Source organism: Falco cherrug, chromosome 11 (assembly GCF_023634085.1).
Source record: "Falco cherrug isolate bFalChe1 chromosome 11, bFalChe1.pri, whole genome shotgun sequence".
In the NCBI taxonomy this organism is placed as follows: domain Eukaryota; kingdom Metazoa; phylum Chordata; class Aves; order Falconiformes; family Falconidae; genus Falco; species Falco cherrug.
Window position 1 is genome coordinate 22,465,266 of NC_073707.1, and position 26,907 is coordinate 22,492,172.

Sequence of the window (26,907 nt, forward strand, 5' to 3'; positions counted from 1 at the left end):
ATCTGAACTTTTGATATCCAGAGGATCATGGAACTTTGGATGTGGGAGTTTCAGCCTTCTTGCAAGGATTCATTAACATTTCCAATTAGGGATTTAAGGCAAAATGTTCTGCAGTCTTAGATAAAGGATCTTGCAGCATATCCGGTACAGAATTACTAATAAGTTCAGACAAAGAATGCCTTTACTTTCCTGAAAAATATGCTTTGAAGCAGTAAAGGAATAGCATACTTTTTACTCTCTCTTCTATTTTTTTAAATTTCCTAGAGGAAATGAAAAGGATTCTGAGAAAAGTAACCAAGGTCTTGCAGACAGGAATTTGCTTGTGTAATGCCTAGAGCTGGTAAATACAACATGCTGAATGAAAGCTGTATGATAGAAGCAGGTGAAGCTCCTGTTCAAGATGGGCACTTGGGTTCTCACTGTTGTATAGGCGTGACAGGGGCTGTCCTCAAGCCTCGCTTTGCACAGTAGCACCTTGAGTACAGCTGAGCCCGTTCCACAGGGAGGTTAGCTGCCCAGGGGCAGCAGCTCAGAACAGCAGAGATTGTAAACGGATCACAAGCATACTGACTTGACAGGTTTCCTATAAAGAAGAAAAAGATGGAGTTTTACGTACTCATGCTTCATAAAGGCAATTAAGCCAAGCAGGTATCAAATGTGTTCCTATTTGCTGTTTTATAGTGTAATTGGATGCAATTTCTAAGGCCTTATGCAGCTGCCAAGAGCCCAGCATACCTTCTAAACCACATTTTGATAATATCTTGCCAGTGTAATTCATTAACTCAACCTCTGTCACTTTTTCTGTGCTGCTGATGCTGTCTGGCAGTTTGTAGAGATTTGTGGGGAGGTTTAAACAGGGAGCTTGAATGAGTCAACAAAGTAAATGTTGTTCATTTTTGATGGAGAGTATTTGATACGAAGCCTTCACGCTGAAGAAACTCCTGCCAGCTTTAATGTTTCATATTGTCAGAACTTTGCTAGTATCCTCTGTCTAAAACAGTTTGTTAGCTGTTTGCAGTCAAGATTACGTGGAGGTAGGTACTAATGAGACTGCTAGATTAAACTCTTTTCTTGTATTCGGAATCTTGGAGGTCAGACTATACAGCATATTGCAAGTTTATATGCATTATACATGTAATAAGACAAATAATTTTTGCGTGTGGCAGAGACAATTCTGCCTAGCACTAATCCAGGCTATAAACCAACACTGAGCTACTTGAAGGATTGCCAGAGGTTTGTTTCAGGTTTTTGCAAGTAGCCAGTAAAATACATGCTTGTCTTTCTTACCTTTTGGGATTTAGAAAGGAGGAGTAGGAGAGAAGAAAAGAAAGACTGCACTGCTGGATCCCCGGGTTGTTCATGTCAGTAACAGAACTTCCATTCTGTGTAATGATAATTGGTCTGGGTCTTTGGACATCCTCAGTTTTCCAAAAGGTAGTGGGTTTTGTAATTTTTAAATTGGACAATCTTTAATTTAAGACAGTGGAAAATAAGCCCTTTCTCTTTGAGTACCTTCTAAGATAAGGCAGGGAACAGTATGTAACAGAAAGGTGTAAAAATAATTGTACTGCTTCCAGAGACTCTTATCATGCCCTGCCAAACATCTTTGCTGTGAAGGAAATACACAGTTTATTGACTTCTGATCTTGGTCTGATGGTCATTATGCAGTACCAGAAACCTACTCACTTCAGAATATGTGTTTTTCAGCATCACGTGAATACTTTGGGATTCAGAATTTCATGCAGTCAAGTCATGAAATGAATAGCAAGAGACCAAAAGCGAAAAAATTATTAGAATAAAAGCTTTATGTGAACAGTTAGCATCATCGAGATCATGTCTCAAGGGAACTTAAGTTTAGCCTCAAGAAACCTTGATCCTGTCTTGTTTTCTAAAAATGAAACCAGTTCTTAATATTCTCCATGCCTGGATATATTCAGCTGTTCTTGAGTCAGTCTGATTTTTGCCTGGGTCCATTCTCCCTTTTTATCACTTTGGTGAAGAATCAATATTTCTGGCTCTCTTTTCCTGTTTGTCTCCTGTGAGCAGAAAACTTGTGGACTAAAGGTGAACCCTGATCATCTTACTACACTTACGCTGAATGTCAGACAGAACATAGGCTGGGCAGCCAAACGCTTGTCTGAAAATGACCTGACCTGCATCCATATCAGCATGTGAGAGCAAATCAGAATGGCAACCTGTCCTGAGCACGGGAGGAATGGAGCTAGGAATTTTTGCTAAACTCTTACTGAACTTGCACATCTTGGTAGCCTTGCGTCTCAGCAAACTGACTGCCCATCCCTTCTCCATTAGTGCAAGGCATAAAGTGAGGTATATTCAACAAATGCAATAGGCCTGAAGTCTGACAGAAATGTAGAACACTTTTTTTTACAGCAGTTGTTGCCTGTTATTATGGATACGTACAGATAACTGCAAGTGTTTGTATTCCTGTGGCTTTTAATGAGATAATGGTCAATAGTTCATATATGTTGACTGATGGTCTGCATGCTCCTAGCCCATTGCAAATGCAGAGTGTAGCTGCTTTGAAAATAATCCAACCATGTTTTACTTTCCGCCTGCAAAGGGCTGGAAGTATGCATACTTGCCGTTGGCTTGGCTCAGCTGATAAACCATAATGCACTCTGCCACGATCTGTAGCCTGCTATTATCTCAAGGTTTCCTTCATACAGGAGGAACTGGTGACTTCACTGTGTTTCTAGTAGAACTGTAGAGACAACTCCTCACTGAAATGTGCTTCTTTTTTAAATAGCAGTTGAAATGAAGTCATCTGAAGTATTCTCATCAGGCCATAGAAGGGACCGAAGCATCCCAGCTGGTGACAGTATCTTGTCTTCCCGATCTACTGACTTCACCCAGGACAAAGTAAATGGGCAATCACATAGGTATGATTTATCCAGAAGAGTATCTAAAAGTGCAAGAGGAGTCTGAGAGGACTTACCAGCTAATTCCATGCTGCTGTAAAGACAATCTGTGAAGTCATTTGATGTATGATGTAGTCTGGTCTGAGACAGCTGTGGTGGTACTTGCCAAACAAAATACCCTTAGCTGTGCCAGAGGCAGCTGTTCAGTTTTCTAAGCATCTGGTCCAGAATGGGAGAAATCTCAAGCAAGACATTATTAATGAACTTCACATGTATACACAACAGTCTTCTGCAAATAAAACTTCCTGATTGCTTCCTTAGATCACTCTAGCCCATGAAAAATCGTTTACTAGTAAAGAAATAGGTAGGACTGTGGGAACAGGGCAGGAATTAACTTGCAGAAGGAAAAAAAAAATTAAGCATTTAAGTGGATTCAGAGTGTTTAAACATGCTGAGTTGCTAGCACTGCTGACCAGAGTCCCTGACTTATTGGCTAGACAGGTGTAACAAGGGAGGCAATATGATGAGTTCTCCCAGCAATGTTTTTCAACTCTTCCTTGAAACAGTTTCTGTCAAAAGAAAGAATTTTGCGCTCCTTCTCCTGTTCATACCTTGAACTTTCTGTGAAGCCTTTGTCATGTGTAGGACTGTGATGTTATATCTTGGATGAGAACTAGGAATTCATTAGCAATTGGACCATGGTTTACCAAAGTTTTTCAGGGCCCGCATGTGTCCTTCAGACATTAACAGCTTTTTCCTATAGCTAATTTGATTGGGCCAAGTTTTAAACAGTGAGGGTAGAGAAATTCTAAAAGCAAGTACATTCCAGAAGTAAAACACAGAATGGGTGGAGGTGTGTTAAAGGAGGGGTTTTACCAACTTCTTATGGATCTGATTTTTCAGAAGTGCTTAGTTATTTGTCAGTTAAAGCTCTAGTGCTTCTGAAAACTGGGCTGTCTGCTTAAGGGTGGCCTACAGATGCCTCTGTGTGTTTCGGAGGTTTGGTGTGGTTTTGAGTCCTTGAGTTGGAGGTTTTTTTCCCCAGTTGTGCTGTTTCCATGGTGACATCTCAGAAATTTTATAGTGTCAACAAGTTATCACTGGTTAGCGCTGAAGTGCTTAGTAGTCATACCCCTATCCCAGCATTACTGCTTTTATTTCTGTTGCCTGTCCTAACAGTAGCTAAACCCATCCTACAAATACAAGTAGACTATGAGAATTTTGTGGCCAAATACTGCTTGTTTTGTGACAGAGACAGATTATTTTTCAGGCTCTGGCTTGCAAAAAGCAAGCCATATTGGAAGCATCTTGCCCCCCACCTTGGTGAGAGGCTTTGCTTCTCTGCAGTCATAAGCTATTATTAAAAAGACGTGTCCCAAGTAATCTTTACTTTTTCTTCATAAATGTATGTCTAAATCTCAGTAGTAGATGGATCTCTAACTGAAGGCACAGGTGCAGTATCCTGCAGAAGAAGATACTGTCTTTTCATTGCGTGCTTCCTTAGCATACATACAGTAATTTTTATTTTCAAATGCAGCCTCGAGTTACGGATGTGGGAATATAGCTGTTCACAATCCAAATGAACACAGGGTATCCTGTTAATATTTGTTAATATGTTGGTGTTGCAATAGCTAGACCTGCCTTTTCATTCTTTCATTCTTGGAAGCATACTTTAATTAGTTTGCAAAACAAACAGAGTGAATAAATCGATGCTTCAGTGATAGTTTTGACCACTGCAAGAGATGTAGCCTTCCTACTAGGCAAATATCAAGACCTTCATAGAAGAGGTACGTATGAGAAAAGGAGGGCTGAGTTGTGGTGATGAAGCAGTCACTGCTATTTCCCCTCTTCCTTAGCAGTATAAATTGGGAATTGAACCACACAGGGATAAGAAAGCTTAAACAGTTTGAGAGAAGAATGAGACCCTAGTAGTGACATGTCTATTGCAGTTGTTTATTTCTGCAGGAGTAAGTGATTGTTCTAGCTGATGTATGTCAGACTGCTGCTCCTGCTTGCTATTCCTTACTGCATTTTGATCATGTAAGGATATAGATCTGTTGTGCTTTTTAGCTAATGAAGGATAAATTTGTAATAGACTTAAGCTTACAATTGTGGCTGGCTGAAAAAAGCCCTTTTATTGTGACTATGTCCAGAATCATCATAATAAAGATCTTAAACTTTGCAGGGTTGTCTTAGGTTTCTAATGGTCTTTTTTTTTCTGGTAAGCTGTTAAAAATGGCCAAAAGTCCCGAGTGTATTTCTCTTGCAGAAAATGATCTAACTCATCTTTGTGTGTTTAACTCCTGTCGTGTCTCTTGGTTGATTATTCTGATCCCAGTGTCAGTCTGTTGTGCACTTTTTTTATAACCAATTCTTTCCATTGTTTCCAAATAAACAGTTTTCTTCTTTTTCAGTGCAAATGTAGGCTTCTGTGTAAGTTTGTTATGGGTTTGTTTGCTTGTGGGTTGTGGTGGGTTTTTTTGTTCCAGCACTTGCTCTCAAATTACCACACCTTGTCATAAATGACTCCTTTACCAAATACTACAGAACATTTTCCCACAGCAGATTTTTCTGCTTCTTTCTTCATCTCACCAAGTTCTAAAGGATGCCAAATAGCAGTTTTCTGTGTTATTCTGAGGCTTAATTGTTTTCTGTTGATCTTGGCCTGTTTATTGATGTAGTAAAAGATGAGGTGGTTCTGTGACACCCGGGCACGAAGAGACCAAGATCTGCTCTGCATCCTGTAAGAAAAACAGCAGGGTTTTTTTTCAGTGTTTGCTACCAGTTTATGTCATATAATCCTTCCCTGAAGAGTTTGCAAAGGTGTGAGCCATCCTGTGTGAACATTGTGTGTATCTTTTTTTTTTTTTGGTAAAATATAGTTACTCTGGTTGCAGTACTTTGCTTTGTCTCCAAAGTGCTTACAGCCTTACCTAGCTGCCCACGTTACTGCGGTGGAACTCTTGTAAAAATTGTTGATGGCTGTAAAAACGCTTCTCAGTATATGGGAATACAGGTCCAGGATTTTGTTATCGATTGCTGAGTAAGGGGGAAAAAAGCTCATTTATAGCTTATAAACTGCTGTGAGGCTGTTGGATCTCCCTTTTTTATCCACATTAACATACCGTAGTACACATGAGATTACCGTGGAGAGCACTAGAGAATTGAAAACCCGGCTCACCCAGCTTTGGTTCAAGACCAAAATGAATGAAATGACAAAAAAGCAGTAACAATGAGACTGTACTATGGAGAGAGATATTTAAACATGTCAGTGGTCCGTGCCTTGGGGTTTTATATAGCCAATCTTACTTTCTTGGATCTGTTTTGCTGGTGTGTTTCTGCTGCCATCTGCCACCTCCTCCTTTGAAATGAGACAAGTGTAACACTTCTAATAGAGATAGGTAGAGGGCTGCAGAGATGGCTCTTAGCAGGCCAGTTAGCAATGCCTCTGTCCTTAATGGTTAGCATATACATATGCAAAATATAGACAATTAATGCTATTTAAAATACAAAAGAAAGACTAGCTCACATCTCCCTGTAAGGTGAAGCACGGGTATGGATGGGCTAATCAGCACTGACTCAGCAGCATTCCCAGGGGAGGAGGGGAGATTACATGTCTCGAAAATCCTCCTAATCACCCTTTCTGATGGTCACAAAGGGTTCTTTTCATGGAGCTAATAACACCGGGACTTTCCATTTTAATCACCTGTCTTTGGATAGTGACTTTTTCGCTCTCCTGCCTTTCGTTCTGCTTTTATGTCCTTTTTTAATATGATGAGCTTTTTCATGTAGCTGCTCCTTCAGTTTAACTTTTTCTCCTTTTAAGATAAAATTGACTTACTAAAGCAAACATGACTATAGATTAGAACTATTTTAGAGACTTGGTGTTTCCTGGTAGCCTCCATTTTTGTACCTGGGAAAGAATATGTTGGTGCTCGGGGGAGGGAAGGGCAGTGTATCCTCACGCAGTCATGGACTAAATTTTAAAGAACAGTATTCTTGCAACACAAGCAGACTGCAAGATAGCAGCAGCTGGTTTATGTTCTTAGTGTGAACAAGAAACTTCTGTGCTTAGGGAATTTATTTCATAGATGCCATCACAGCTCTTTGCTCTTTTGACCAAGCCTTCAGGGAGTGCTACAAATGTGGTCACAGCCAGGAGCCAGGGAGGCTGCCTCTGTCTGCCAAGACTGTGACCTATACCTGGGAGAAATAATAGTGTCTGTGCCCTAAAACCATGTATTCCTGTGCTGTAGCGCATATATATATATATTATATATATATATGGTTTTTGCACCTCAGATTAAGTCTGTGTGATAAATACAACAGAAAACAAGCTAAAGATCTATTACTTGTTTGGAGGGGACCTAACTAAACCTGTTCAATCCTGTTGTCCAAAAAACCAGGTTTGAGTGGGATAGACAGGTCCATAGAGCCAGATTTAGAGGCTGTGTGGTGAGTACATGCCCCAGAACAGTACCTGTGGTGTCATGTTCCTTTCCATGTGCAGTTTCCCTGAATTTTGAGCAGTCAGTCATGCTGTCACAGCACGTACTGCAGGTTTCACTTGGTTGCAGACGTACTATGCATACATACTTCTCCATGCATTGCTAACCCTTTCCATCTCCTCCTACAGTGAGTTTCCCTCAGCCTTCACCAGCAAACCTAAGATTCCTCGCACTCCTGAAGTGCAGAGTGCCAGCCCTAGAAAGGGAAAGGTCCCAGGCATTGCCCCACAGTTCTCTCAGTCTGGACCCCAACAAACCAGCCGTCCCAGCTCCTCAGGATCATCCACAAGGAGCCAACAGAGTAAGTGGGGAAGAGTCATCTGTTTGTCAGTCCTTGGGGTGGGAAAGGAGGGAGCACTGTAGTAGCTCTCCAGGAATGAAGTCGTATGCTACAAATGTGCCAGGAGTATATGACATTGTACTTGTCGTCTGCAGGTTGTACAACCACGTAATTATATCCTGCCAAACACTGCTCCTATTTCCAGGCTGTCATGTGAACGGTTAGGAGACATGCTTTTTCCTGTCTCTGGGTGGAGAAAAGTGGCCCAAATTCTCAGAAGTCTGGGGGGGAAGCTTCTAGGCTCAGACTTTGTCTAATGTCATTAGACTTTTTCCTTTTCTTTAGACACTTGTTCACTCCACTGTGTAAACTGTTTAATGTTCTTGAATTTGGATCCCTGGGTGTGTCTGCACTGTCTACAGTGTGTCTACTGAATGTAGACCAGATGTCAGGCAGTTCAGAAGATAGGCTCAGGGCAGCCTCGTAAGCAGGCAGCCACACATGTTGGGCTGCTTGTGGCAGTCACCATTCTGCTGGAGACTTGTATTTAAGAGCCATATGGATGTGTCGTTGCCTGAAGAAGTTTAAGCAGTACTAGTTTGTGGTGGGCTTGGAAGAGAGGTGGCTGTGACTTAAGGTTGGAGGGAAAGTATGGAGGACGCTTGCTTTAAGCAGCCAACGCAAGCCCATTAAGTGGAAACGTTGATCTCAGATGCTCACCCAACAGTAAAACAGGTGTATAGTGTGTAAGTTGTGGGGAGTTAGGTTTTTGGGGGTTTTTTTGTGGGGGGAGGGGCAGGGGGGCAGGGAAGAAAGATTCATTCTTCAGTAATGCTTTTTCCCTGCAGCGTGGATAGAACTAGCTAAATTCAAATACACCTAATACACCTCTGGGCCCATCATCAATGAAAATGGTAGGAGCCATGTGCTGTGTATTTAAATTTCAAATGTGGTGTAAGTTTAGTGATGACTATTTGATCACAGTGTAACATTAGCTCTGTTCTTCAGCTGTAACTGTTATCTTTAAATATTTCACGAAAACATGGTAACTCATAGTACCCTGCAAACCTTCCCAAGAAATCTGAAGTGTGTGTATTTTGTTAGTTCCTCATTACAGGTAGGGAAAACGGAGCACAGAGAATTGAAATAACCTAGTAAATCAGCAACATAACTGGAAAGAGCTTCCTAAGTCTTCTGTGTTGCTCACTCACTGTCATTCCACACAGTTGCGTGTGCAGGGAGGTGGCATGGTTTCATTCAGGGAGTACAGATGACGCAGTGGAAGGGAATGTCCTTGGTGGTTAAGGGAGGTTTTGACCTAAAGAGGACTTGTTTGAACGGTCCTGTGCTTAGGTAATACTGCCAGCTCTTTCAGCTTTACTTTTGCTGCATATGTCCTGTGTTTTACCTCTGACATCAGTGCTTTCTGTTTCCTGTGACAGGAGCACTGTTCTGCCCTGACTGAATGTGCTGTTAACACCTGGGAGTCTGTCCCTGGTTCCTGTCTCAGTTCATTTACAAAAGCGCTGGCTCATTGAAAAGGAGCTCTGCTGAAGAAGGGAAAAGCATAGTGTGTATGTGTGCACACAAAACTCCTCTGCACGTTCTAGTTTCTCCAGGGTGTCTTTACACTCCGGGTGCATGTCCTATGAAAAATGCAACATACTTAGGTTGCTCTTGTAGGGCTCTGGAGTAAGTTCCTTTTCCAGTGTCACAGTGTATAATTATTTTATTTTGAAATTGCATTAAAGCAGAGCGTAATCAGAGTTCTACATCGCTTGGGTTTCCTTGTTGATTCAGTATAAGTAATTTTAAAGACCAGACTCTTGGATTCTTCTAATTTTTATTGGATAGGATTTGTCTTACAATATAGCTCTTATCTTTGCTGTGTCTGTGCATCCTAAAGCTGAATTTGTAGCAGGCATCACATCTTAGCTATGTGTCCATTTTCCTTTTCTCCCAAGTTTTTGTTTTCTATCTGTCCACCTGTGTCATGAGACAGAGTTGGTGTCAGCAACTGAATATTAAACTCTTATCTTTCCGCTAAAATAGCAAAGAAATTATTTTGCAAACAAGTAGTTTTCCATTCACTCTGCTTATATGTATCCTGCATTGCTGTCTGCTGTCACAGGGCACCTATTAGTTATTGTTCATCTTGCAGGGGCTTTCACACAGGTGTTTATAATTGGGAAAAGTGAGAGGAAGGTGATAAGGACCAGATTTTTAAAGGACTAAAAAGGGCTTTAAGCACCTATGTCCAAAGTTAAGGCTCTCAAAGGTAATTCCCAACCATTACTTAAAGGTGCAGGGAAGGCATCTGAAGCCAGTAAGCCCCTAATGTTTCCCTAGTAAAGCTCTGTGCTACTGTTTGTTTAATTTTCTAGCTGAATCATCTGTAAGTCAAAAATTATATCAGATGCACAGATATCAGCAATCAGTAGATTTCAGCAGTTGTTGTCTCCCTTTGGCTGACTACGTAGGCATGTCAGCTTGTAAGAGGCTCTGTCTCAGTGGCAGACTGTCTTTAGTTTGTGGGTTTCTTGGTATTTCTGGAGAAATACACGGGTTTGTAGCTGACAGGCATGATGAGAAAAACATGAGTTTCTGATTGTACTTACTCTATGTGCTCACTTATTTTAGAGACACGTTTTTAGCTTGCTTTTAAATATTTATTAGAGGTCTATTTTCTGGAAATAAGTTGCTTTTACATGAGCCTAGCTGGACTAGCTGAACTGCTCCTCTTGGAGCATGGAGTGTGTGGAATGCCTGAGGAATGCAGAGGAAGCACAGGTACTTAGTGCAGCTGCAGGCCTGGGACCAGATTCCTGCCTGAGATGTAGCCCACTGCTGTTAGCTGAGCTCTAAAGCTGTACCTTTAAGCAAAACCAAGCTCCTCCAGATAAAACCAGCTATTCTGGGATTTTCTGTGGATTCCACTTCCTAGCTGGTACAGGGGTAAGTAACACTGGCAGCATGGCTAGAACAGGGGGTAGACCTCCAAGTTTAGACTTTCAGCTGTGCTTATGCACTCATGTGGACATGGCTGAATGTTTAAGCTACTCTGTTACGCTGCATCTGCTCCAAGCAACTCTGCTTGGGCATGCTCAAGCTGTTTGCAGTGTAGAGAGTCCTGTCTAGGGCACAGCGGAGCTAGGGTAGTACAGAAATCTTTACCAGAAGAAAAGAAATTATTACTGTCGGGAATGCAACTGGGCCCTGGTGACTCCCTGCTCCTCCACAAGTTCTTTCAGTGTCCCCTGACAAGTGGCTGCCATCAGTACATTCTGCATTTTTAAGCTGAAACATCAGTGGTTAAGGTGCCTTTGTGCGTGTTCTTTGTGGTGTTTGTGTCACTGTACAGGTTGAACAAGTGTTGCCCTCAGGCAGCTCCTGTCTTGTAATAAATACTGCTTTCAGCTGACAGACCCTTTCTTGCCATTTTTCTGCAGGCAGCCAGTCCTACAGGAAGTGAGAACAGCTCCTTTCCTCGAGACTCGCCTGTCACATTGTTGAAGGACAGAGCCAGCTTCCTGTAATGAGCTTTACTGGCAACCTGCAGAGAAGAGGGTGAGGTTGCTCACTGGCATTGCACAGTGATTCAGGCATTATCTGATGGAATGCACCTGTTGTCTCTAAAACTAGCCAAGACAAGAGCCTTGTTACTACAATTCAAGGTCGCAGCAGCAGCCCAGGACTGATACGGGAGATGAATATAGTCCCAGTGTCTCCAATAGTTTACTCTATATTGACGTTGCCACCTTGAGAAGAAACTTTTGCTCTATGCCTTCTGTGTCCCAGGGTAAAGGGCCTTTGGAGACAGTATGTAGGGCTCAGCACATGAGTCTGACCAATTAACTGTCTTTTTTACATATTGCTTGCTGAACTAGCCTGCCACTTGCTTTTTTTAAATTACACCTTTGTAATGAGTTGGAAGGTATCTGTTCAAAGGTTCTGCACTAGGAGGGAAAATGTGCACCATATGTGCAGAGCCTCACTGCCTGGAGCTGTCTTGTGTGGAGCGAGATCTGTGTTTGGCCACCAGAGACTGGAGAGAAAGTATTTCATTAACTTGTGATGGACCTGTGGCAGTTGAAAAACACCGTGCCAGTGCCCAAGGCAGCATCCATGCTCACCTCTTGATCTGATCAGCAGCTTTATCTGCAGCAATTACTCCTATTCCTTCTTCCTACGTTTTTTTCTTAATTCTAGTTTAACATTTGTGGAATGAATAATCCATTTTTTCTGCTGGAAGGACGGACTTCATTCATAGAAGAAACCATAAGAACATGAACAGATCAGAAGTAACTTTCTCTTTACATGTGGCTGTGGACAATCTTTGGTCTTTGTTGCTTTTTTATATGTATCGGTTCTGAGCAATGGTCTGGTTATGTCTTACGGATTTTGTGCTGGTCTTCAGTGAATCTGAAGTGCTGGCTGGGCAAGAGAGGTCAGGAAGCCCTCCAACTAAATAAAAACCCCAGCAGTTAGTTCTGCCAGTGAGTTACAAAGGTAGTGCTCTTTGTTGTTGTTTCTCTCAAAAGTAACAGGGACCGGGAAACACTAAAGTCTTCACTGAGGGTTGGCTTTACAGTAACACCCCCTCATGTGACAGAGCTGTTAGAGCAACAGCAACTAATGCAGTTTATCTTTGAATTTGGCTGCTGCCTCAGCAGCAGTGCACAAAAAGCAGGCAGCATATTTGCCACAGGTGGACTTCAAAAGCAAATGCTTTAACAGGTACAAAAAGGGAAAAGGTAAGGCTTTTGTTCTGGCATTTCCATTTGGAGTTTGAGAAACAAACAAGTGGAACACAGTGTGAAAGGTAAAAAGCTCTGATAGTGACACTGCCTTCCCCTAGAGCAGAGAGTTGTAAAGCCACCAGTCATTTCCTTAGAACCAGAAGAAAGCTTTACACCTCTGCGGAGGCCTTGAGTTGTGCCAGCAACTGAGGAGTCAAGGCCATTTCCTGGTGTGATGCAGTTCCCATGGAACCTGCCAATATCAGTGATGCTGTGTCAGGTGTTTGCAGGAAGAGCTCCCACACACAACTTCAGGTAACCCCTTTGGATAATAGATTTTAAATTGGAATCGGGTTGTTTTATAGGAGGAGGCACCCCTGGTTTATTATCTAGCATATTTGTGCGGAAGTTATAGTTTACTGCTCGGTAACTTCAGGGTATCTAAAGGTCTAACATAAAGCGGGCAAAGTATGGGTGTTGCTTTAATTCCCAAACTAAATAGAACATAAAGTGATTATAAACACTTGATAGCCTGTGTGGCATAGATCTCCGTGCTAGACAAAGAAATCACAACAGATCTCTGACTTGTGCTTAGATTCATCCAACTCCTCTCAGAGTTAATAAACACAATTAATGGAAAAATGTCCTCTGGTTCACAAAGGGCTAATGGAAAACAGCCGTAAAAACTCACCTAGTGGTTTTCCAGGGTAGGCGGCTTTTCTTCTTCCTTTGAAATGCTGTTTTTTCCAGCATGTAAAACCAATGGCCAAGTTGTTAACACTGAAGTGCTAAGCGCATGCATTTGCATACGTGGATAACACAGAAGGGTAACACAATGCTCCAGCAGTTGAGTTTTATTTATTTTATAGCAGTGCTGAGTTTCGTATTGGAACAGATCTGATTCTCAGATGCAGAGCAGCTTTTGAACAGTGTTGAGTGTAGACTATTTTGGGGCAGGGGGAGCAACCACCCCAAAAACCTCACTGGCTTTACCATTAGGAGGTCAAAACTGTATCACTCCTTACAGGTCAGCTGAAGGTGGTTGGTAGGTACAGCTACAACTGCTCCACGATACCAAGATTCGTGAAAAATGAAATGCATCTTGCGGAACGGTACTGCAGTCAACAAGCTGAAGCGTATGTACTTGAGCGTTCATTTCTTATTCTGGCCTGTTGCAATGCAGAACTCTATAGGCATGTTTTTCCATGTTCAATTCTTAGATGTTTTGAAGTGTGAGTGAGTGTAGAGTTTGAAAAGTGAGACCAGTTTTTATGTTAGTGCCTGAGAAACTTCATTTTCCAAATACTTCAGAGAAACTATGGATATGCTTAGAAATTAATTATCTGCTGAGCAGTAAGTTGAGGGGCCAATGCAGTAAAGTGTCCTCCTTTCCTGTGTTGTTCACAAAAAGCCCCAAAAAGCCCCTGTGATGCCATTCGGAAGGTTTTGAAGCTAATGAAAGAAAAATGTTGATTCTGCCTTTGTTGGTAGTGCTCCACCATTCAGGGTTGAAAGGTCCCTGGGTAGAGGTCAATAACACATACATAGCAAATTCTGCACCTCCCTCTTAAAAGTTGTTAGGTATTTTTTCTATATGCCATGTAGAGGCTTTTGCTAGATATACCGCCACCCTGGTAAGTTCATAATGGGAGCAGTGGAAATGGCCTGCCTGAATAAGAGGGGTGTGTTTGTACTTGAAGTGGCTGCAATTTTGTTTACAATAAGCAAATACAGCTATTGCATAAGACACACAGATCTGCAAGGGAACTTCTTCTGGGACCAAAGTGCTGTGTGGTGCTAGCATGTCTTTTAGATGTAATTTCTCTATATTCAGCATGATTTTGTTTATGGACAGTGTTGTATGTGAGATGTAAACTGGTAAGTCTATTTAAATTTGCATGGAGGGCTTGTTCTGTACAAGTGCTTTAAAATTATCTGGCAGTGACTGGGTAAAAATGCTTCTAAAGGGTTTCTTTTTCTTTGTCTCTTTGATAGGTTTGTTTGGGGTTTGATGAACTTTTAGGGTGTGCATTTGTTTACGTTTCACTCTCTTTTATTATCAACAAAGTCTGTCCCCAACAGTTTTGTCTCCACATGAGTTGAAAGCACAGGTTCTATTCAGCCTGGCCTGCCTCTGCAGAGATAGCGTTGTTTGCTCAGAAGTGTTGCAAAGCAGGCACAAGCCATTCATTGTTCATGGTCTCTCATGGAGAGAGCCTTGGCATGTGGGATGCCACCAGTGACATTGGTTTGGTGTCAGAAGGGTTGTTCGTTGGAGAGTTTAAGTGTGTAGGAGAAGGCAACCAAGGAAGTTACCTGGAGGAGAAATACTGCTGTGATGGGGAGTGACAGTGGTTGCTTGGTTTGACTTTGTTTCCTTTAAACAAAATTCCACTAGTCTTTATAAATGGCGGTGGTGGAGGTTACAGTGAGAGATAAAAAGCAGTGTGTTGCATTCATGCATGTCTTTGAGTGGTGGCAGCAGAAAAGCAAGCAAGCTACCTTCCCCCCAGCTATTGAAGCACATCCAGACTTACCTTGTAGCTTGGGGCTTGAATTCATCCTTGAGCCAGACCTTCCTGCCAGTTTGGACCATCCTCACACTTGCCCGCAGTCTGGCTCAGTGTGGGAGGAAGCCCTTGCCCGGGAGAGGCAAGGCTGGGAGGCGCACCTTGCTCGGTGTTGTGAGCTAACGGAGTCTGTGAGGCCCCTCGGACACACCTGGCTGCGCCGTGTGGCCCAGGGAGCTTGAGATGTGTGGGCATGGCTAGCAAGGAGGGTATCGATGTAGCCATGCAAACCTCCACTGACCCTGGTGGGAGCTACGTGTCAGAATACCTCTGTGACTAAGCCGTGTGGGCTTCTCCAGGCAATGCTGCGCTTTCCTAACCACTGCTATTTGTATAAACTGTAAAAGGAGTGGGACTCTTGAGAATTTATTGATGGGTGAGAAGCAGCAAGATGTTTCAAGACAAACAAAACAGACTTTAAAACCAGACTGTTCTGGCCAAGCTGTATGGGAATCTGCTGCTAACAGATTTTAAAAAGAAGCCAACTTCTGGTTACAGAACATACAACATTGTCCTACTGCGTTATCAGACCAGTAAGTCTTCTAGCCTGGCGTCTTGTCAGTGGTTGGGATCTGATATTTCAAAGCAAGTTTCTTCCCAGCTCCAGACTGCTTTCTACCCTGCAGTGGAAGGGCATTGTATTCCGTTAAAGGATTGTGATCCAACTTTCTGCTCTTTAAGGATCTGATGCTCTCCAAACAACAGGCTGAGTCGCACACCCTAGGACATCTAATAAGTTTCTGGAACGTGTCCTCCTTTTATTACAAGTTCTCTCAGCAGTCCTTGGCGTATGGTCCAAGTTTCCAAGAAACTAGGGCAGTAATTTATTGCAGTGAAAGTGAAAATGCTTCACACAAACAGTAAGAAATCCAGGTGCCAGCTTTAAATGTTTGGTTTCTTCTTCTTCAAATATGGGGAATGCTGTTCTGACGTGATTTTAAGTCCACAGATTTGGGGAGCATCAGTTACTTTGTTCGCTCTGAGTGTGAGTGACCTAGCACTGTATTTAATTTAAAAAATGGTTTCCAGTATGCCTTGCTGGTTTTCATCTTAAAAGTCTAATTTAAAGTATTCATTTTGTTTGTTTTTCTTTTAATGATGCTGAGAGCTAATTCTGCTAATTAAAAGAATAAAAAGGGCAAGTAAAAATGAGTGGATACCTGAAACAGTAAGGTTTATCCTGCAGGTGTTTAAAGTGTTTTATATATTAAGCTGTAGCTGACAGCTATGAATGCTGAGGCTATCTGAAAACCAGACCACCTACTAAGGGATTTTATGAGGCGAGGACACCTCCACCTACTGATCTCAAGGAAAAATTCTGGCCTTTGTGGGTCCAGACTTCATTAGATGCACAGTCCTCTTCCTCTGAAGAGTGAAAAAGTTGAGCTAACATGAGGATGGGATGTAAGTGCTGGAAATAGCAGCTCCGTGCCAAGTGATACAGTTCCTCATTTGGTCTGCCATGTGCCGGTCTGACTGCCCTAGCCGTTGTCTGGATCCGGTTGACTGTTGGCAGAGGTTGAATGCTTCCTGAGAACAAATCACTTTATTGTTCATGTCTGCTCATGCACTGCCTTTTGGGAGTGTGGTTCATGTTGGTAGCAAGAAGCAGGGCCATTAGCACCAAATGAATTCTTTGTCAAGCAGCATGTCTCACTGAAATTTTTACCCTTTTCTCTAACTGCTTTTCCCCTGGATCGAATTTGCAGTATCCTAATGGACTGGCTCCTATTAAGCAGATGACTTGCCGTTTTTTTCCCTCTTTTTTTTTCTTTTTTTTGTTTTTATGTTAACTCAGCAGATCATGGCCTACCATGATTTTCCACAAAACTGGCTCCTGTCTTTTTCCTTCTTTTCCAAGTGAGCAGCGTGGCAGCTCTGGGACTTGAGGAAAACAGTTCTGTTTCACTTAAGCCCCCTCCATCCTCAGGCCCTGTGGAAACGGGGCTGTTTGAAACAGCCAGCATTTCCATCCTAACTGCACCAAAAGCTCAATGCCATGGAGCTCCTAGTCATGAACCACCACCTCAGGGAGTGATCCACTGGCAAAGTACAGTAGCAGTTCTTGAGGATCCCATCACTCCATGCCCCAGCAATACTGGTAACAGCTGCCATTGCTATTCTGTTTCAGCCCAGACCCAGGGATTGGGACTGTCTGGAGCGGCTGAGCCAGTGTAGCCACACTGCAACTGGGGCAAGTCATGGCTTATGAACCAGCACAACTGGTCCCATGGTTCATTGACAACCTTAGTGCTTACACGATATGAGGACACAAGCAGCTTAGCCAGTAACTAAGGCTTTTAGGCCCTGCCACAATACACAGTAACAGCAAGAAAAATTTGGTGTGCTTCTCCCAAAACTTAAAAATTGGCTTGGTTGAGTTTTTCAGTCTTATGTATGTGGAGCTAGTTTGAACTTAGTGTCATCTCATTCAAATTCAGGACCTGACCATCGCAGAGAATGGTTCCCCATTCGTGCATAATGGGAGAGAAATAATTTACTTTTGATTCAGTTTCCACATAGATGAAAATCTTGAGTAGCTAAATGGCTGTGTCCTGTACTGTAGCTTAAAACCTCAATGTGCTTTGGGGAGGGGCAAGGAGAGAGCATCATAAGTCTCTGTTTCTCTCTAACCCTTGTTATCTTTATGCCTCTGAGGATGCAGGTGATGAGGATGCAGGTTTCACAAAGTCGTGCTGGGCGTTGCAGGAAGGTGAGTCTAAGCAACTGTGAACTTCCACAAGTCTTGCTGGGGCTTCCCAGTTTCTCTGACCACATGTTTACAGCAACTGAAGCAGAAGCCAGTGTCAGCAATTGTATGTGACCTCCCAAGTCGCCCAGAAATGGCAGCAATGAGAACCAGTTTCATCTTGAGTCCTAGCAGGGTGTCTTGGCTTCTGGGTCATGTTTATCTGCAGGGCAGAGACCAAGAATTTTTAACCAAAACCAAACTAAGTGATCTTACACCTTTCTGATGACAATAATGCATTTGTGTCTGTAGAGTCCAATCTGAAAAAGAGGTATCCTTGCTTTACATCTCATTATTTTCATTACTTGACAGTATTTTCATTACTTGTCACTGGTGAGACAGAAATATGTCCTGTATTTCAACCTAGTCCAGCTTCCCCCAGGCAGCTGTGAGGACGAAGGTAGTTTTCTACAAGCACTTTTTCCTCGCTGGCAGCAGGGGATGGTTTGAGCCTTCGTGGAAAGCTGATAGTTTTGTTCAGGTGCCTGAAATGAGTTTCAGAAGGAACCTCAGTATGTGCGTAAAAGTCTGATCCTTTATCCTGCAGCAGTGGCCTCTCTAAGAGTGTCCTTGTAGTTTCCTGGCTCTGCTTCCTTCCCCCCCTCTTTGTTTTGTTTAGGGGGTGGGGGGTGCCTTATTTTTTCCTGCAATAGGAGTTATTCCATAGGGCTGAATGGTGTTTGTGCATTGCAGTGGCAAAGGAGGTTTTGAAAGGTGCTTGGCTCAGGCTGGAGCTCTCAAAAAACTGGCTGGATGTCTGTCTTGTGAGTGCTGGCTGTAGCCTTTTCACCTGTACCACAGCCTCTTCCTGCAGAGCAGAGCTGATCCCAAAAGAGAGCTTTTCAGTCTCTGGTATTATGCAGGAATCTCCTTCCTTTTGTGCTGGGGCTGATTAAAATCTCTCATTAGGTTTGTCTACTGACTTCTGACGCCAGTACGTCATGCAAAACCATCTCGTAAATGATAACAGTTTGGGGCAAGTCAGCCACTGAAGTGTTCTCACCTTGCCAACAGTGAGACCTCTGAGCTTCGTTAGATGCCTCTTAAACCATTCCTGGGGAATGGGACAGGACAGTGCATTGCTGGCGAAATATCTTGCTTCTTTCTACCAGCACCAGCTGTTGTGCTGGGCAAAGCACCTGCACTCGCCTGGGCAAAGTTGCAGGCAGCCTTACCTTCTGTGAAGCTGACTGGTCCTGCTGCTTGGCATGGTTACTGGCGTTGCCCACGTGTTTCTTTGAATGACCTTCCTCTGGGCTGTGAGTATGGTTTGTACTGGGAATACCCTGTCCTTGCTAGAAAATCAGCTCCTGGGGAAATATGTCCTTGGTTAGGCACGCTGGAGATTATGGGGGAGGTGTTACTGCCACGACCTTAGGGATATATTGTGGGTTAACCTAGGTGGGCAGCTCAGCCCCGCACAGCTGCTGGCTCACTCACCCCCCAGTGGGATGGGGAGAGAAGCAGAAGGATGAAAGTGAGAAAACTTGTGGACTGAGATAAAGACGGTTTGATAGGTAAAGCAAAAACTGTGTACACCAGCAAAGCAAAATAAGGAATTCAATCACTGCTTCCCACGGCAGGCAGGTGTTTAGCCATTTCCAGGAAGCAGGAACAGTTACTTCATCATACGTAATTTACGTGGGAAGACAGACACCATAATAAGTCCTTCGTTCTCCCAGTTTTTATTGCTGAGCATGATGGCACGTGGTCTGGGATATCCCTTTGGTCACTTGGGGTCAGCTGTCCCCGCTCTGTCCCCTCCCAATTTCTTGTGCACCCCCAGCCCGCTCGCTGGTGGGATGGTGTGAGAAACAGAGATGTCCTTCAAAGCCGTGTGAGCAATAGCTGAAACATCCCTGCCTTATCAGCACTATTTTGGTCCCAAATCCAAAACATAGCACCATACCAGCTACTGTGGAGGAAACTAACTGTCCCAGCCGCAGCCAGGGCAGGGTGTGTGTCTGTGTTGTGCTTTGCCTGGAATTGGCCATAACATGCTACGAGTAGAAGCACAGTAAGACTCAGGAGAGGCAGCAGTTCGTCTGAGCCCAGCTCTGCACCAGAGGAACTGGGTGAATGGCAGCAGGGGCTCTTGTAGGGCTGACACCCAGTTACTGGACACAGACCAGTTATAGAGAGAGTAGAAATGGGGATTTCCTGAACACTTGTGGGGGAATCTGAGAGAATGTGGCATACAGCCCTGAAAGGAGTGAGGGCTGGTGGTTGTCTCTATCTCCAGGGAGTTCCCAGCAGGCACCTTCAAACCCCCAGTTTGGAGAGGAGGCAAGGCAACCCAAAAGCCCTGTAGAACTGGGTACTGAAAATGGGGGGTGCATGGGTCGTGTCTTTGTGCTTCCAGCTGTGAGGAACTCTGGGGAAGGCTTTTCCCTCCACATCTCTGCCCTGTCGGTGGTTCCCTTGTGCACTGGGGCTGGATCAAAGAGAGCAAAACTGCTCTGGGAGGTGATGCTCCCTTTTTCATCCATTCGGCAAAGGTCCCTGCTACTGCAGCAGCTCTTCCAGGTCAGACTGTCACTGCCTGACTGTGCCTGAGCTGTTGCAGGCTGCTTTTCAGCCCTAAGGAGCAGGAGATCAGTTTTTTAATCACTAAGAGCTTTTCTTCTGCATCTTGTCACACACTGATGTGGTATAGAGCTGCAACTGCCCCAAATGTGCTGCTGCTATGCCTGGCTTTCTGTGCAGACTTGTGCTCTGAAACAAAATGAAGGAGAAAGCCAAGAAGCTAAAAGTTCTGGTTTGTTAATTTAACACCAGATGTACAAGAAAGGCGCGTTTCAGCCTGGTTTATTACCCAGTGCCATTTGTACCCACAAATTGTTTTACAGCAGCTCAAATCTGGAGTTTGCACACCTTTACGCTATATGCACCAATTAGTTTCTCTTAGGCTCTTAACCGTGCAGAAAGGTCGTATGATAGTCTAGGTGCCATAATCGATATGGAATTGAGGTTGTTCCGGACAACGTAAGAATCAGGAATAGAAACTTTGCCACCACACCCACTTTCAGACCTCCTTGAACATCAGAAGTTGAGAAATACCTTTGTGGCTCCAGTGCTGGTGGTTGTCTCAAATGCAAATATAGTAGCTTAAAAGTGTCTCCTTATTTTAACTCTTCCCAGCCTGAGAGAGCTTTGCACCTGCCTCAGGGTAGATAGGGTGATTTCAAGAGACAGAACAGGGGAGATGTGGGGCAGCCTCTGAACCTCGCTGCAAAAATGTATAGAGTTTTAGGAATAGTCCTGCTTTACTCCTCATTATTTGATCTGAGGTTCCCGTTTGTTGTTGGTAGGAGTGACTCTTGTGATCCCTTAGTGTTGTCATGTGTTCTTGCAGCAGGGCAAAATGGTTTGTGCAGGGTGAAAACGCAAATGTTGCTTTGCACATAGGGATGGTGCAGCTGGGGCAGCCAGAGCTGCTGTGCTGGGAGACCTGCAGTGTTGTGCTTAAGGGGCTGCAGCTGGAGATTGCCTGGAAACTTGAATGTTAACATGACCGGTACTAGCTTATGCTTATTTTCTTTATCAGGCATAGTTTGTGACTGTAGTATTTGTGACCCTGAGGGCTAGAAATGGATTTTGTTTGTCAGGACAGCTGCGTGTCTCCCCCACTCACGTGGTTCAGGGGGAAGCAGGGGGGTTAGCTCCTACATCCTATTAGTTTCACAGTGAAACTGCAAAACTCTTGATCCTGCATCTTCATGAGCTTGGCCCATGCTGTACCTGTATCAGCTAAGAGCTGTTACAGGGGATCTGACTTATTCTCCACGTCTACTGAACATGCAACGCGTGCCAAAGATAGAGGCTGCATAAACCCAGCCCAAGTTTTCCTTTATTATACCCCCCACAGATAACAGGGTGTGAAGTAATAGTGAGTGTAACACAGCTGCTTCTTGCTTGGACTAATGTACCTCCCTTTTACTCGCAGCCTGAATTTTACCTTTTCCTGCCACGTTGTTTTATGCGGGTAGCATCTGGTCAGGTTTCTGTTGCTTCAGTGTGTTTGCTGGGTATTACGCAGACAAATTATTCCAGCACAAAGGAGGGAGTGGGTTAGAGCAGGTTAGAGCTGTCTGGCCTGGCTGTGCAGGAACCAGTGACAAATAAAAGCTCCATAAATACAGTGTACATTCTTCTGCCTCTCCCCTTCCTCCACACGTATATCAGTTACTTTTCCAGATTATTGAGAAAAGTATCTCTGTATTTCCTGGGTGTGAAATTAATTGGCTCTCCCTTTGCAAGCAGTTAAGATAATTTTGCCAGCAGCACTGCAGTTTGACTTGAGGCTCTGCTGCTGGATGGCTGATCCCAAAGCCAACAGGAACAGCAGAGATACTGGCCTCAACCCTGTGAGGGATGGTGGGTGCCTCTGGATTGCTCCAGCCGACTAGGAGCCACCTGGGATGCAGGACCAGCCCAGGATGGAGCTGTCTGTGGGGACAGGGCTCCCCTGTTCCCTGCACACCCCAGCATCCAGTGCCCTGCAGGACTGGGGCATGGGAAATGTACACCAGCCCCTTCCCCACTTCTGCAGCACTGAACCTGGGAACTGGGGTCACCCTGGGCTCTAGGACTCCCAGGGGTCTGTATAGTTAAGCCTTAACCATCAGCTGTTTCCCTGTGGCTGTCAGCACCCCTGTTTGATGCTGTAACATCTGGCACAGCTGCCATTGCCCCCAGTGGTGGGTCTCATCCTCCCTCTGCCCTCCCTGGGCTGTGTTAAGGGGCTGATAGGATCCATCCACCTGCTCCTTAACGAAGCCAGGCATTTGTGGAAGGACAACGGGGAGGGAGAGAGTGGAAAAAAGTTTTGCCAGGCATCGTTTCCACAGCAGTCCAGTGCAGCAGTGCTTGCCCTCTGCTCTGAAGCAGCTTGGCAACATGCAGGGAGCTGGTGGCGAGCCGTGTCCTTCCCCTGCACTAGGGCTGTGGGACCATTGCCACCAGTCACAGGGTGCTCTGGCTGCTGCTGTTGGCAGTGGTGTCCCCACACCGGTGGCTTGATCTCACGGCCAGGAGCGTGGCAAATGCAGCTTCTGGGTGGCCTTTTCTAGGTTAAGCACAGCTTGCAAAACCCTCACACCTCTCTCTCTGGGCTTATAAAACTCAACTTCTTTGGTTGTGGCCTTTCACTGGAGAAAGGGAGCTGAAGGTGGACTTCACCCCTACTGAAACCTGGCAAAAACCCTGAGGGCAGGGTGCTGCAATGCACATCTCAGCCCTTCAGATACCACATTCCTCCCACCAAGATTTTGAGATTTCACCTCTCTGGCCCTACTTCTGGAAGAGAACAAACAAGCCTGACCCCAGGGCAGCATCCTTCTGCTGTCCCCTCTAAGGAGAAATGCCTGGGTGAGAGCAGAGGCTTGTCAGAGATTCAGTAGCAAACCCCAGCCGGGGATTCCCCTCCAGTCTGGCCGCCTGCCTCTTGCGGTTTTTCACAGTCAGGGTTGTAGGTTTTTTCCCCTTTTTCTTAATCCTGTTCCCTAGCCCAGAGCTGGGCTTGCTGCAGGCCCACACGCTGCTCCGCAGGTGTAAATCGGTGCAGCTTCCGCAACATGGGTGACACTGCCCAGGGTGTAGGGGTCACCCCCTTCCTCTGGTCTATGCTGAGCTGTGGTAATGATGACACCCCCCCCTTCCCCGGACGGATGGATGGAGACACACGCACACACATTTCTGCTTCTGCTGTAGGGGATTTTGTGACTGTTTTTTCAGGTAGTTTGGGTATTTTGGCAAACTGAACAGAAAATCACAGGCAAAAAAGGCAGCAAGAGACAGGAAGGAAACGGAGGCAGGAGGTGCTTGCGCAGCCCTCGGCGCAGAGGTTTCCCCTGGGTTTGTGTGTATTTCTGCTGTGTCGCCCGCAGTCACAAGAGTTCACTTTTCTCTTTGTGTCCCTTGGGGTGTGCACACCTCGCTGGAGAGGCTGTGACAGCCAAAAAGCCCTGGTGTTAGGCTGTGGCAGGTGGGTAAGGCTTGTTTTGGGGTACACCCAAACCCTCCCCTCCCCTGCAACACCACGCACAGACTTTCCCAGGCTCCAGCACTTCACCCCAGGCCATAAGACACAAACCCTTGCGGAGGGTGGCAACCCCCCTTGTACAAGCTGGACCTGATGCAGCGTGGGGGATGGTGCTGTCCCACAGGCAGCGTACTTCCAGCCGGCTCTCTAGGCAGCCCTGGCCCCCAGAAACTCTCGGAAACAGATTTTTCTAGTGGCTCCTGTGACGGGGGATTTTGCAACGTTCCCAGGTGAAGGGGTGGTTTGTATGGCAGCGCCCACCCCCTGCCAGCCAGGGGCTGGGGAACAGAAGAGCCTCTTCTCTGCCCCCCCGTCCCCAGGCAGCAGACAGAGCCCTGCTGTTGGGCTGAGGAAGTTTGGTAAAGGCAGAAGGGAGGAAAAGGCTCCTGGCAGGTTTCATCTGTCAGAGCCAAGAACAGTCCTGTTAGGAGCTTGTGATCTTTTTTTTTTTTTTTTTTTTTTTTTCTTCTCTTTTCAAATACATCTATTTATTTCTTTTTGAACTGTTGGCCATTGCTCAAAGGGACCCGGGCTGCAAGTCCATCCCAGCCGGTCGACCGCTTGCTTGCACCTCATCCTGGCCCAGATGATGGTCTTCAGCTTCTCGCCGGTGAAAGCCGCTCTCTTAGCGAGGGTGTGGATGTCTCCCCTTTGCCAGGAGCCTGTGCCGGCAGCAGTGCTGCGGGGGGGCTCGGCACGCTGGCACTGGGAAGACTGGGGCAGTGTTCGGGCTGAGGGCTGCTGAAAGGGCTCAGTGTGTGCGAGCGTGAGTCACCGGGGCTGGAGGGCAGCTGGGAGCCGCGGAGAGCAGCCGAGAGCTGCTACAGGGGGGCCAGCGCCCCAGGAGAAGGTGGTGAAATGAATATCATTAGTGTGGAGTGGAGGCAGAAGAGCCTGAGGAATAGACGGAGGCTGGGAGGTAGGAGGCTGGGAGGTAGGAGGCTGGGAGGTAGCGTTTCCAGGTGCAGAGGGATTTGAGGGACAGTTGTGGCACACTTGAGTGTGTGCATGGGGTCCGGGATGGGAAGCGGGGGGGCGCCAGGGGAGGCTGGGTCTGTCTGCACCCCGGGTACATCACTTAACCTTTACATGGCTTGGTGTCAAACAAACGAAGCCTGGGGAAGGGCTGGGAGAGTCCTGGCAAGCTTTGTGGGGCCCTCAAGACAGGGAGCTGCCTTGTGTCACCCTTCGGTGCCCCGAGCGCTGGCTCACGGAGCTGCTGCTCCATCCCGGCTGGTGCAAAACAGCCCTGAGGCCGCTGGTTTTCTTTGGCTGTAGCCCTGGCTCAGTTTGGCTGCACGCTTCCCGCTCTGGCTGGTACACGTCCAGGTGGCTGCCAGGCTGTGCCAGCCCCTTACGCATCCTGAGCATCATCTCTTGTCCCCAGAGGCATCACCTGCCGTGACAGACCTGGAAGGGCTTGTTCCCTCTTGGAGCAGGGGACATTGCTGGTGGCTCAGTGCCAGCCCCTGAAGAGAGCATGGGTTCTTGGTGACTTCCCAGCTAGGACCTCTGTGTCTGGCTGCATGTGAGATGAGAAGCAGGGAGGGGTTTTTCTGGTTTAGATTAAACACGAGCATGCGCAGGAGGGTCTGGGTCCATCTCGAAATCAAACAGCCTTGTGTGTGGGGGTGCCAGCACCTAGAGGTCCCCCATGATGTGTCTGAGGGTTAGCCGTGTCCTCCTGTCTTCCAGAGGCATCATGTGCTCATGCAAGACACCAGCATGCGTGCAAGAGAAGAGTAGAGGCCCCTTGGGGTTCAGCTTGCCCTCATCCTTGAGCCCACAGCTACTAGGGACAGCAGAAAACCACTCCAGAGGCTGTGAATAATCTTGGCTTACTGGCTGCCAGCCCAGGGCCAGTGCCTTCACCACACTCTGGTCTGTTGGTCTGTGGTGCCCCATAGAGAAACTCCACAGCCATGTGCCTGGTGTTGGCACCACGAGCTGCTGGTGCCAGAGAGTGACCCTGTCACCTCACTCCAAGGACCAATGGACTTTCCATCCTGCTCTTTCCATGCTGTCCAGCTTTCCATCCTTCCCCACCTCTCCCTGACGTTGGGCAGATCTTCAAGGCTTTGGCCCTACAGGAGTGAGCTCTTAGGGTGGGGCTTTGCCCTGTTGTCACCAGTGGCAGCAGTAGGGTGAAGGGAAAGTAGAACATTATGGGGAGCACTGTGATGACACAAATGGGCTGGAAGGACCCATGAGAGCCATCAGTTTGTCCCTCCACCCTGTGGCAGGAGCTGATTTCCCACAATGAGGCAGGGATCAACCCAGCAGCCGTGTCTGGAGCCTCCCCAGACCAAGATTCTAGAAATGCTGGAGCTGCAGCAGCACGGCAGAACCGTCAGCCTGACAGATGGCACAGGGCTGTAGCTGTGCTTGCTGTGAATCAGGGAAGGAGCTGGATCCATGCATTAACTCACTGGCCATCTCAGCCCACAGCATGACTTCACTGTCGGGTGAACATCCCACCATGGAAACCAAACCTCAGGAATGTAGCTGGGTGTGCCGGCTCTCTTCTCCTCTCCTGAGGGCTCTCAAATGGCTAAAATCCTCCCAGGCTAGCAAATTGCTGTTGCCGCTTCTCCCACCAGCTCCCCGGGCTGGGCTGGGCAGCGATGCCCATGCAAGGGTCATCCCCTGCGCCGGGTGGGTGCCTGCCTGGGTGGCCCCATGGGTGCTGGGTGCTGCCCTCCTTGTACGTGCAGAAGTGGGGGGGCTTTGCCATGGCTGTAGTTGTGTAGCCCCAGCCAAAGAGGGGAAAATCTGTACTCCGCATGCCCTCTTTCTCCCACTCTCCATCTCTTACTGGAGACAGACCCACCAGTGGCTGCAGCAGAGCCCAGGTTTTGGCAGAGGCAATGAGCAGCAGCGGAGCAATGATTAATGATGAGCAGAGCTGCAGGGCCAGGGATGTCTGAGTCGCCTCTACCTCACTCCTCAACCGATTTGGCCAAAAAAGGCTAATGTGAGCATTTCTGCGTCTGCTGGCCCAGGAGGGGGCCCGGCCAGCGCTCGGGGTCTCGGCAGGCATGCGCTGCACCGGGGCTGTATGTTTTTCCACTTGGGCTGGAGAGGGGCCGCGGGCAGGCAGCCGCCGGGCTCAGGTGATTCCTAAGCCACCCTTTCCATC

General features: G+C 46.1%; 1 protein-coding gene across 6 annotated transcripts in view; it reads left to right on the forward strand.

Moving 5' to 3' along the window:
- Positions 1–12,163, forward strand: part of ARMC9 (armadillo repeat containing 9) — a 67,532-nt gene extending 55,369 nt beyond the window's left edge. For 5 of the 6 annotated variants that reach the window (XM_055723694.1, XM_055723698.1, XM_055723697.1 and 2 more), the window contains 3 exons: positions 2,768–2,900; positions 7,516–7,688; positions 11,117–12,163. In XM_055723694.1, the coding sequence (XP_055579669.1) occupies positions 2,768–2,900; positions 7,516–7,688; positions 11,117–11,139 (329 nt within the window). In that variant the 3' untranslated portion in view covers positions 11,140–12,163. The remainder of the gene's footprint in view (positions 1–2,767; positions 2,901–7,515; positions 7,689–11,116) is intronic. The other variant, XM_055723696.1, reaches the window with a different exon arrangement.
- The last annotated feature ends 14,744 nt before the right edge of the window (positions 12,164–26,907 follow it).